Here is a 13,122-nt window from a genome sequence, read left to right as displayed (position 1 = left end):
ATTTGTGCAATGCAATTCTGCATAGTCCCAAAAATGCTGGAAAGACTTTTGTTATCTAGTACCTCTTTACTTTTTGAGCTGATCTGTCTGTGCTCTCTGGATGGGGAAGGGGAACTTGGAAAATCAGGAGACAAGTCTGTAGACCATCACCACATATTTAGCTAGTGTCCTCTTCTGGGAGTGGAAGGAAGTGCTTGATGAAGCTACATTTGTTAAATTTAATTTGAAACATCTTATGTTTGTAGAAGTTATTTGCATTTTCCATGTTCTGGAAATACTTCTGCTCTCTTGCATACCTAAAGCCTTAGCAATTGAACTGTGTTTGAGTCCTGTAGCTGAAATAATGGCAGAGATACTGTGAATTATCACCTATTTTGCAAGGATTGCACTTAGCTATTTTTTATAGAAAAATAAAGCAAACTTTAGTCTATATTTGTCTGTAACACTGTCTTTTAGATAGTCTGTTTCATAGGCATTTGGGCATTTTGCATGTGGTAGTTACTATGGTCCAGTTCCTTGCAGGATCAAGATGCATGCGTACTTAGCATGAGTGAGGTAATGGAGTCATCAACTTTCACATCAAACCATGAAATTACAGCAGTTTTTTTTCAATACTGCCAAGGCTGAGATAAAGTTCAGTGATTTACATCGAGTCTGGTATCAACAGAGCTGGTTTTTTTCAGAGATGTCCTTGTTCCTGTAGCTCTTTTTGGAAGTGGCAGCATGAAGAAGTTGTGCTCTGCTTGATTTCATCGAAACAGCATTTGATTGAGGATTGGACCTCACACTGTTTTGATAGGTGTCACTGCAGCTGAGACAATCTGGCTGTGCAGGGATCAGAGCTGTGAAATTAGTTTCTGCCTATTGATTGAGATTGTTCTGAATGCTACCAACACCATTAAGATAAATGAATTCTCTAACACTGTGAAAAAGGGAACTAGCATTGCTCACAAATTTTTAATAATTATTGATGTTTCCAATATTCATATCATTGACTTACAGGATGGATTGTAAAAAAGGAAGAAACATTTAAAAAGAGACTACCGTCAATGCAATGAAAAGCAACTAAGAACTGCAGAAACCTTAGAGTATAACTTCCTACCTATTCTCTGCTACAAGGAAGATCTGAAATTATTCAAAGATAGGGCAATATTGCAGTACAGCTTGACTGAGACATTGAAGTGTTCCTTTTCATTTAGAAGTTGAATGAAATTATAAGGATTAATGTAGCTTCAGATGTAATTAACCTGATGCTGTTTTATAAACATTAACTCCATTAATCTCTGGACTGGAATTAACTAATGTTTGGGCTTGTAATAAAAACAAATATTTTTTTTCTCAGTTTTATGTCAAGATGATTTTAAGCAGACAATTATTACACTGTGTCCTGGTACATGAGCTGTAAGAGCACAGGTTGGAATGTTCTAAGAAAGAAATGGAGTGGTATATTCAACAAAATGGGATAATTGCAATCCAGTGAAATAAGCTCCCTGTAAAATCAGAACTACATTCAGTCAGGCAAAGTAAGCAATAACATCTCCAAAAAACACTCATATCCAAACTGATATTAGAAAGCTGAGTATCTATATCCCATTTCCTGAACCAGCCTGTTGCAGAGAAGCAGCAATGCAGAAGCATGTCCCTGGTACAGCATTTAAGTTCTTAAATCTGTTCTTGAGCAAGACGAGCCCCATGACAATTTTTTTCCTGCTAGGACATTTAACTTCCTTGAAATGTTGGATGACTATCTAGGAACAGAGCATTAGGAAGAGATTTGCTGTTCATACTTGCATCTCCACAGATCCAGGTTTGCAATGACCAAAGGGAACTTTTAAAATGTACTTTCTCATGTAGTCTGTTCATGCAAGAAATGACAGATGGGCTTGGTCGCTAAGAGGGAAAACAGAGAATTGTGAGGAAATGTGCATGCAGACAGGTCAGGCTTACTATGATGTATTGCAGTTGTATTGGGACCAGTACCTCTGGAGAGGAAACCTGGAGAGGAGGCCTGTAGTGAAAGGAGAAAGAAGCCATCATGAATGGGCATTTATTGACCCCAAAGTCAGAAGCAGGAGTTATGAAGGTGATGATCTAAGCTGGGACTTCCCCTGCTCACAACAGAGCATGCTTGTATCAACTCTGCTTGCCATCACAGCTGGTGGCAAAGCAAGGTCTCTGGAGACAGCAAGGATGAGAAAGAGAAAGGTACTGCTGCTTGAGAGCCTAACTTGAGGACTCATTAAATGTTGTTTTCACAACACTAGAGAAGAAAAACTTGTGCTAAAATTAGCTAAGCCAAAATGAAAGATCTGTAGTAGTTTGTATGTGTAGTAAGAAATCATATATGACAGTTTGGTATCACCATGCCACGCCTGGCTGGCATAAACTTATTAGAATCAAGGGGTTTAGGGGTTCTTTGTTTCTTCTCTGCTCACTGATGCAAAGAAGCACCGCCACACCACAAGTCATACTGCTTGACTAGCCAACAGGTCCTGAGGGAAGTGGTGCCTGGTTTATCAACACAGTGGCATTTCCCTTGAAAATCTCCAAACTTAAGTCATGCTGCAATTTTTTGGCAAAGTACTATTTGCTAATACATTGAACTCTGGAAGAAAAAAGCAGGCTTTTCCTACAAGCAGCTCTCTGTCTGTGGAGTTCTTTTTGGAAAACTGCCTTGATGAAGGGTGTGAAAATCTGGCTCAGTCCCCTCTGTCATTGATGCAAAAAGCAAATTTCTTTCATGTACCTGGTTGTTACTGAGACCAATGCTGTGCTTACTCAGACATCCTGGGTTAGATCTTTCCAACTGTGCACAGTTCTCTTCTGTCTCCCCTGGATCTGATGGACTGCAATGATAACCCATCTCATTTGTTCCTTGTTGGTGCAAGGCTGAAAGGTTAAACTGGGCTAAATGCATAACCAGCCCCATGACCTAATGGCAGCTTCACACACTTTAGGGTGAATGTATAGGGACATGGTTGTTTGCTCAGGGAAAGCACTCACAGGTTTCAGCCTATGGACTCTCCTTCAGATAGACTGGAATGGGAATTTCCATGAGTAGAAACAGCTGGATCAAACTCTCTGTAAGTAATTAACACACAGGAGAGACAGTTGCGCTTGCACTTTATCAAGCCTCTTGGTAAGATTATGTACTCCAGATAATTAATCATTACATTTCCCTATACACATAATTACCTCTAGTTTCTTGCTCTCCCACCTCCACACATATAAACAATTCATATGCATGTATTTACAGAGTAATTACAGAGTGCATATGCTGTGATTAAAGGCATATAAACTGTGTATCCCTAATTACAAGAAAAAAACACCAACAAAAAATACCCAAACAAATGAAAGCTCAGGCAGGAAACCACACCACTTCTTTAACTGGATCAAATGCTTTTCTCTTCAGACTAATACAAAGGAAAAAAGAAACTCACATATTCTGTGCTATGAGCCTGGCAAAAAAGATGCGTGTCAGCCAGCCCAGCAAGTCCCTTGGTTGTAAATTATTTAATATATGGGACATAAATCAGAAAGCAATGTTACTTGGGACAAGATGAAAGAAATGCTGCATCTCAAAGTTAGAACACCATTTGGATTTAGTTTCCTTCCACCAAATAAGAGAAGATTCTGCATATATAGCTTTGGTGGAAAACACCTGCATCCCACATGAAGTGAATACAGGTATTTTTGCCTTCTGAAAACCCTTGCTGGCTTTGTTTACATGAGGTGATCTGATGTGGCTTTTATAAAACGAGTAGCACTGCTCTCTCCTGCTGAGGTCTCACATTCCCCCATGATATTTTGACGTATGACCTGTGTGTTTCCCATGGCAGACTGTTCAGACTTTCCTTCAGATATTTTGCTCCCAAAGCACTCCAGACTACTGGCAAATGAAGTAATTCTGTGGCATGGGGAGAGCAGGATCAAATGGAGTAATTCTGCATTTTCTTGGAAAATACTCCTCAGCACCAGGTGTGACTCTTGAGGATGATCCTGCTGAGGACTTGATCCATGTGGGTCCCTTTCAACTCAGTGTATTCGGTGATTCTGTAATCCTTTTGTCTGGGATTCATGAGGCAGGATAGTAAGAGTAGTCAAACAAAAAGAAAGAAGGTGACGTGGAAAAGTTTGCTTTGATTGCTTAGATTTATTTAATCTGGAACAAAATTGTTTAGAAAGTGCCATTCACTTTGGCTGCTAAAAGTCAGTGGTGAGACTACACTTTTCAGCATTTTGCTGACAAACTCCTCCTAGAATGACTCATCATTAGATCTTAAGAGCAGGCATAGAATGATGATTGGTTGTAGTTTTTATGTATCAGCGGGGCAACTGGGAGGTCCTGTACGTGTCCCATGTATCTAGTGCTGATCATGAAGTTCAGCACAAAGGGCTCTTATTTCCACATCTGCAGTTCCAGACAAGCTACTGTAAGGTCTGCCTGAAGAGGTCCTGGACACCATCTCCAGGAGTAGGTCAGCTTGCTTTCTGCCACTAGAGGATGACCAGGACCCATTGTCTTTATGGATGTCAATGCAATTGTTCTCTGCTATTCATGCTGGAACACCACACTTGTTGCTGTGGGCATTCTCTGGACCTGTCTTTGTAGAAGTGGATGCATTGCCTTGTGTTTTGAAGTTCTTCCTATGCTAATATCTAGGATAAATTTAGTGTGGTTGGTGGAAGTCGCTGTAAAAACACTGCTCCTCCCCAGCTGAGAATTCAGAGGAGATGGAGGATGGGTAAAGGAGAATGGGCAAATGAGAAGAAGACTTAAGCCCTCTGCCTTCAGCAGAGAAGGATCTCTGTTCATGAGGCCCCTCGGCCCCAGGGGGTGAAATATGGGAGGGACAGGTATCCCCAATGGTGAGAGGCAGCCACTTCTTGGAACTGGGCAAGGCATTCTTAGAAGGACCTAAAGAGCAGTTTGGATCCATGGACAGTGGTGAGAGCACTGGACGTGGAAGGAAGATGGTCACCACGGCAGATTCTCTCCGGGCGACTGCCACGTGTGACATGGAAGCACAGGAGGTTCCAATTGTGTTTCCTGGGGAGGCCCATGGTACAAGAGGGAGACTCCTCTCTCCTGATGAACTGGGGGGACGTCGTGTGGAGGAGGGTATTGGACTGAGAATTGAGTGTTAGAGGGGTGGGGGGAGGAGGAGTGTTTTGGAGGTTTTCCATTGTAGATTATTGTGTGTGGGTTTTTTTCCCCCTCTTGTCTTTGTGTTATAAATTAATAAAGTGTTGTGTTTTTCCCTCCATTCCCAAGTTGGAGCCTGCTTTGTTCTGTTTCTGGGTCCCATCTCACAGTGACCATTTTGAAAATATACCTTTCATGGAGGCACTGACATTGTGCCAGAGTCAATCCATGACAAAGTCTTAATGTTCAGAGATTAAATGAAGTAGATGTGGGACATAGCAAAGGAGGACCAGAAGCACAAAATCCTAGGGCTGTTGAGGAAAAAGTATGTCATAGCAGAAGACTGGCAAGAAAGACAAAAAAAGATATCAGATAAAAAAGGTCAGAAATCAAGATGAACAGGGGCAGTCTGGTGGCAGAGGAGTAGGGATGACTTTGAGCAATTGCAATGTGCTTATTGCTGGAGACCATAAAAAACCTTAGAGTCCCAGCATCCCTGTTGTGTCAAGCAACAGGGAGTTAAACACCCTGGTGTCTTATAACAGCCCGCTGATGTTGACTGCAGAGCCTGCTACAGACACCATCTTGTGTTTTATCAAAGTGAGTGTGGGCAATAACTCTCCAGACCTTCACACTGCTTGTAACCCTGCTGCTGGGGGCCTCTGTAGCAACCCAGTGAATGACTGTGAGATTAAATCACACCCTTCCTTCTTACCAGAATACTTTGCAGATAGCAGCAGCAAGTTATGGCTAATCATCTGACCTTATTCTGGCATGTACTTTGTCTCTGAAGCCTTCTAAGTTAGTTTAAAGAAGTCATTACAGAACCATTTCCTGTCTGTTTAAGGAGAAAAAAATTATCTCCCTGGTTGCCTGAAATTCAGAGGCTGACTCAACTTTCCTGCAGATCATGCAGCTTTGGATCACCACAGTGCCAGCCCCAACCCTTCAGTGTCTGGCCTGAGTAACAGTGTCTTATTAATTAATAGACAAGCTGTGAAACGGGACTGGAGCCAGGTGGCTTGAAATTCTGCAGCTTTTGAGGCAAAATTCTGCATTGTGTAAGGCTGAATATGCTGATGATCCCAGCAGAAGAGAAAGTGAAGGTATCTGTCTCCAGTTGAAACTATGCCTGGGATGAAACTCTTCGGTTTGAGCCAAGGAGGTGATTTAAGGTGATTTAAGAGTGCCATTACCTGAAGTGCAATTTAGCCAGGAAACAAACCTCCACTTAGAAAAAGCACTTGATGATCTTTAATTATCACAGCAGGTCTGGACTTCATCTTTCAATCTCATCAGGTAAGTGTTTGCCCTCTGATATCAGGCTGAGTCACTGGCTGAATGAAGAGGTCAGAAGAAGGAGAAGGTTTGCACAATGTCAAAAGACAGAACCTCTTCTTACAGAGATCCTCTGTCTGAAGGGAGATTGGGACCATTCACAATTAGTAGTCTGCATCTCTTGAATGAAAATTCACTGGTCCTGTAGGGTCTCTTGTAACATTTGTAATGCTTTCAAAATATTCAATAATTGCTTATTTGTTCACCAAGCAAATACATACTGGACACTGTATATGTTGTTCTCTATATTTCTTTGCTATGTCCTGTGTTACAACACAGATTGTTATTTGAAAAATGCTAATAAAGCTCTTGTGTTCCTTAGTGCATAGGAACAGTTTCCTGCATACCAATACCTTGTATAATAAATTTGTAGAGAGTAAATGAAAAAGGAAGCAAGGTCACCTTCAGGCTTGCTGTGGTATCAGGAGTGAACACTGTGCAGAATTTGTGTTGCAGGGCCTTTGCTGAGGTGATGTGATCTTTTGCCAAAAGGGTCATAGTGTGACAAAGGCCCAGGCTCTTTAGATCACATGCAGCCTGAGTGTTGCTGGGGCAGTAGAGCAGGCTCAAGGTTAACAGACTTGGTTTGCAGAAGGGGCAAGAGCCTCAGGTGTCAGACTGGCCAAATAGATATCTTGTGCTCACAGCTATCCTCATAGTCTAAATTACACACACATTCCACAAACCCACATATACTAACTGGGAATTATGTCAGCTGCAGACAAAGCAATTAGGCTAATTTTCTCAGTGCATATGGCATGTCAGCAGCTGGCAAACTGTTTGCAGGAGGGCTCTTAAAAGTGCTACCATTAGCCAAATTATTGTCATGGATAATCAGAGATCAGTTTCCTTACGTTGCCAATGTAATGCAGTTTGGTTAGGCTTTGAGATGGGGAATTTAATTGCAGCAAGAAACCTTTTTCATTTTACAGGGATACAGTGATAAAATAGTTTACCTATGATTTGTCAAGGACTCCCTTACCTGTGTTAAATCTGATATCTGGAAATAATAGCTAGAATTTATTTCACTGGTGGCAATTGTCTAATCCCCTCGTTTCTTCTGCAAAATACAATTTGCTCACTGTTTTGTCACCTAAACTGTGTGACTAATGTTCTAAATTAAAACACTGCCCTGTTATTCTACAGCCAAAAATTTCATTACAGTTATAAGTGTGATGCCGGAGGACTAAAGTTAAAAATATCCCTTTCTTTCTCTTTCCTCTGAGACCTTCAATCCACAGGGATCAGATCCCATATAACAAAAGGTGCTGGGCTCAGCCTCCTTAAATCAAAAGGGAGGGAAAGGGAAATGTGGATGGGAGGCATAGTTGCCTGTGTTATGTGTATTGTACTATTAAGTTTGAAAGGTATTGCTGTGGAAAAGAGGAAATTTGTTACTTAGAGCACGAGTCTTGGTCATTTAATGAATGTGACTGGGGCTGAGGGAGTAATGAGGAATACTCCTGGAAGGATGCTGAGCAGCACTGAGTCACAGGAGCAAGGAGCAAAGAGAGGGTTCTACCTTGCTTCAAGGATCCATCCAGAAATGCTTTTTGGGTGCTATCTTCATGTCCAGGCTTTCCTCATTTGGCTTTCAAATGTGGTATCCAATGCTGCAGCTGTGAATCAGTCCAAGCGGCAAACAGTTCTCACCTGCTGCTGTGCCTTTACTGGTATTGAAAATTGCATTCACAATGCAGAATAGGCAGGCTGAGCTCCTCAGTGTCTGTTTGGTGGCATAACACTCCATGCATTTTGGGTGATGACTTGCTAGTGAACTTGCCACCTCTTGTGTAGCATTGTGCAACATTCTCACATGTGGGCTCTTGTTAGATGATGGGGCAACATACAATGAGGCATTCTGCAAGCCCCAGACAAAGAAGGCTGCATAAATTACTGCTTTGAGTCCAGGCAGGGAGAGATCATAAAACACAAGTTCAAAATACTTAAGACTTCAGGTTGTGTCTGCAAGACAACATTGATAGAATAGGATTTGTGCATAGTTTTAAAGGACTTCTCCAGGATTTTTCAACCTTTAACAAATTTTCACAAATTCAGCTCTGTAATGCTATTGATCTCAGTGCCACTGTTACATGATAATAATTGCTTGGGCTCCTTGAAATGGATTTGAGGAAGAAAATAAAAGTGCCACCAGGTTCAGCAGATATACATTCAGCTACAACACTATATTTGAAAAGGTCTGTTTGTCGTCCTGGCCCCTAGTTTTCTCATGGTTATTTTCATCTTCAAAGGACTTTGCAGTTACTGATTAATCTCAGAGTGGACCTGTAAAATAGTTGCAGTGAGTAACTATCACGTCTGCTGCAGAGGTTGCAAAACTGAAACAAAGGAGTTTTGACTGCACAAGAAGCTGAATTGGCTACTATGAGATCTTGGCTATCCACCCTGGCCTCAGACCTCTGTCAAATAAGTATTCTACTCTTTCCTTCCCTAGAAAGTATTTCTTTTGGATTAATTGTTGATCCCGTGGGGCACTGAATCCAATACCGGTCTATTTCTAGTAGAAGAAATACCATCTGGAGTTAGCTCAGGGTGACTGGCTGAAGTTACCTGAACCAGATTGCATTGCTCCTTCTTTGTTTACAAGGAGAAGAGGTGTGGGAGAACACGTACACAGCCAAACAGAATCTGATGAGGTTCATTTGGATTGCCATTTAAAATCATCTGCCAGCACTTTCTTTACTGGATATAAAATAAAATTCTCTGTACAAAGGTGTGAAATATACACAGAATGATCTCTCTCTACTGAGCTACCCTACACAAGCAGTTGTGTTGGGACAGATAATGAGAAACGCTGTGAAGATGATCTATGCTTTGGTAAAGAACCACAAAAAATTTGCAGGGAGCTGTCTTTTGCTGAGAAGCAGTTTTGCAGTGACCTCAACTGATTCAAAATCTTTTACATGGATGAAGGTATGGGGAAGTGAAAAAACTAGGAAAAAGGAGCAGAAAAATCAGTGTTTGGAACTGATATTTTGGAAGAGGTACTGGTTTCAAAACATAGCTATATTTTACTTAAAGAGGAAAACCCAGTCAAAATTACTAATCTGTTGCTTTTCTATTATTTCCTGGAGAATTCTGCTACCTGTGTGTTAGCCTTTTTGTTGAGGGGAAGACATGAGGACATCTCACTTTGGAATTTTGATGTTACAGAATGAGTAACTTGAAGATGCCAAGATGTATCTTCCAAAAAGATCTTCTAGCTGGTAACAAACTTAGTTCATTTGACAAATAACAAAAGTTACCAATCCAGCTTCAAAGAATGGCAGTTCTAGTGTAGATGGTATTTAAAAGCAATATTTCTTAAACTGATGCACCCTACAGATGTTTATAATTTCATCTTTCACCTAAGCTAATGACCAGAGAATGCTAGGGCAAATCTTTCCTCTGAGTTCACTTTTTAAGGTTCAGATTTCAAAACATAGCTATATTTTACTTAAAGAGGAAAACCCAGTCAAAATTTTTTCTTCACTTTTTAGTTCACTTTTTAAGGTTCAGGTTAGTAGTTTGCATTAGGTGATGATGAGTGATCTTTTGCAGCCAGCATGCTACATTAAGTATTTCATCTGTATTTTGAGAATCCATGCTAATTATGGCGCTACTGAATTACTTAGAACTAATTTTAAGGAAACACTTATATTTTAAAATAATTGGGGTAAATCCTGAGTGGTCTGATAATGGTGGATAAATCTCGCAAAAAGTGAGATTTGGTGGTTTGATTAAAAACAGTTTTCTATAATCCATGAAAGCCTTTGAAGTCAGAATTAGAAAAATCTAGATTTGTTACAAGTAATCCTAGACATATTTTCAGGTTTTATAACTCACAGTAGTCTGTGAGGTTTTTGTCCATATTTACAGAAAGTGAATTTATTGGCAGGATCTTATAAAACTAAAAATATTTAAAGTTGGCAGTCTAATATATTCATTCAGATATGGTGATGGGATCTCTGGATTTAATAATTACATTCCCAGCAATCACAATTATAAAAGTTATGCTTGGAGATAAAATGTGAGGCAGATATAATTCTCAGTTGCTACCTGAATTTCAATTTGCTCTATATCATTAGAGTTGAAAAATATTAATTAAATGCCTTTCCCTAACATTAATTTCTCTGAATACATTTTTGTCTCCATTTTTCTTTTCTTTTTTTAGGAAGTATCAAATGAAATATATTAATAAATTCAGAAATAAGTGTTTTATTAAGGGTATTAAGAATGTAGAGTGTAGCTGAACATAGCACCACAGGGAAAAAAAAAGAGAGCCAGGTTTTTATTTTAGAAAAAAAGAGAACATTTTTCCTTTATTTTTTCCTAGAAAAATACAGGTTTTTCCCTAAAGGGAAATAATGTCAAAGGATACATGCATTAAAATTGGCTTTTTAGATTATGAAAGAGAAGAAACGACTCAGAGAGCTGCTTAAAAAAGATGATGATATATTGGTAAAACGGAATTAAATGTATCTTTTCTTTTAGTGCCTATTTTCTTGTTTCTCAACAGAGTAAGAGAGACGTGGATCTTCAAAAATGGTGACATGCATTTGAATCAGGGAACATGCATCAAACTTTCTTCAAGGATCTAGTGAACTAAAAGTGTCACTCTGCAGCAAATAGCATCTCATTTTTTTTCAGAGCTGATGGATGTTTGATTCATCCAGGGTGTCACAAAAAGCTAGTGCTACAGTCCACTTGTTGTAACCATTTGTAGGCAATTAAGGAAGTGTAAACAAGCAGCATATTAAAATAACCTTTCAGCAAGGTTGAGCAACCTCTGATATTGTGCCACTCTCAGCAGTGCCACTCACACACTTCACTTGATATTAAGTGAATTGCTAATGCTGAAATTTCAGTGGGTAGAGATGTTAATTAGCTACAAAACCAGGAGTGCAGTGAGGCAGGGATGGGTAAAGAAGACCCTGTATCTCTCAGAGCTCACAGGAGCTCCTTTGAGTGACGTCTTTCTTGCACAATGTTTCTCACTTCTTATTCTATACTATCCATCTTACTAACCATATTTGTTTTCTCTGTTTTTGTTTTTTTCTTTTTTTTCTTCCAATCAGAGGCTGCACTTATGAGCCCAAAATAACAAGATAAAGAACAAATACTGTGTCTCTCAGAAAAAAAGTCCTTTATCCAAACTCTTCAGCCATTGCAACAAGCAAAATTTCCTGTTGGTATAGAAACATCTTTATCTGATAGCATTTTGTTCTTTCTGCTGGGACTCATTTCAGTATCTAACTCAAATTTAAAGTAAAGAAGAAGCTTCCCTCGTTCATCTCAGGAAAACACTGCAACATTTTTTTTACCAAAACTACCACAAATTTGAAAGGCTATTTCTCTCTATGGTCCTTCTTTGACACGTGGTGTTTGGTCCCAGATGGAAACTGCTTCTTGCTCACTACTTGATTGCTAAATGACCCATGCAAAATCTCTGAGGTGATTTTCCTTCTCATGTATTTTGACCATGAATGAGAGAACTAGGTAGTCAAAAGATGGACTTCGTTCATATGCAAGATTTCTCAAAAAACATGATAATCTTTTGTTATACTGCTTTCAGGGCTGTGAGGGAGAGTAGCAGCCTGGCTGCAAAATTGGGCTGATATGTGACAAAGATAAGCAGTCCTCACCTTCAGTGGTCTAACTCAATTTCAGAGGAAAGACAAGATAATAAAACTTGGAGGACAGTCAAAGCCCCTACATTCTCTTTCTGGAGGGATAGCTGATTGATAAATGGCTGCTGATTTTGCCCATGTGTGTCTGATTTTTAAATAAGGCCTTGCACTAGGGATAGGTACTGAGTCATTTGCTAATTAGGTTCAGCAAATGACTTTATGAATTGGTTTGAGGCAAAAAAAGTGGGTAAGGAAATCAACTGCTATTGTACAATCTAGCATTTTTCTTCAGAGTGGCTTTGACTTCTCTCTTGTTAAGGAATTTCATTTGAGCAGGAAGGCAGTGACACAGAGAAGGGGTGGCAGAGGGGCAGCAACCTGTAGACACACTTGTATCCAGGAGATGATGAGTATTCACAGCCTCAAATCATGCTGAACGGCCTGTAGCTCTCAAGCCAGCTGTTTGCAATGTTATGCTCCAGTAGGACCTGAGGATTAAAGAATCATCTGCAATGCAGATCAGATTGGCTTTCAGGGAACAGAAGAACTCACAAAGTAGAAGCAGGTGCAAGGTCCAGTCAAGAGGGCTCTTCTGTGGTCTGGATATGAGAAACAAGACTGCCACCTGAGTTAACTCACTAAGCAGAGCTATCACCCTCTATTTTATTAAAAAGGGCAATGAAGCAAACCACTGCCAAAATACATTGTATTAACAGAACATTGCCACAGCATTACCTTATAATGGGAATCAAAATTGGAGCCAAAGCACTGTATTTCTTCAATAATACATTGCCATCAGTACTTTTCCCTGCAGAGAAGCTGCATCTTCATGCCTCCCATGACAAAGAAGATAGTTTGGCACAGAGACAGTGTAATTCTTTCCCTGAATCACACAGACCCTTTTAACCAACAGGAAAAAAAGCTGGATTACTTTGTTTTTGTTCTTTTTAGATGCGGGGCACAGCTGTGTAGATTTTAGGCAACAACTGCCTGCTCTGATGCAGCATC

The 13,122-nt window shown here is 40.0% G+C and overlaps 1 protein-coding gene across 1 annotated transcript in view; it reads left to right on the top strand.

Annotated features, from left to right (window-relative positions):
- Positions 1–4,866: 4,866 nt before the first annotated feature.
- LOC120513594 (tetraspanin-3-like) overlaps positions 4,867–13,122 on the top strand; it is an 81,412-nt gene continuing 73,156 nt past the window's right edge. The window contains exon 1 of the mRNA XM_039733168.1: positions 4,867–5,122. Within this exon, the coding sequence (XP_039589102.1) occupies positions 4,867–5,122 (256 nt within the window). The remainder of the gene's footprint in view (positions 5,123–13,122) is intronic.

The sequence above is a fragment of the Passer montanus genome, unplaced genomic scaffold, assembly GCF_014805655.1.
Source record: "Passer montanus isolate IOZ18808 unplaced genomic scaffold, ASM1480565v1 scaffold84, whole genome shotgun sequence".
Classification (NCBI taxonomy): Eukaryota; Metazoa; Chordata; class Aves; order Passeriformes; family Passeridae; genus Passer; species Passer montanus.
Note: the sequence above shows the minus strand (reverse complement) of the source record. Positions and strands in the feature narration are given on the sequence as shown.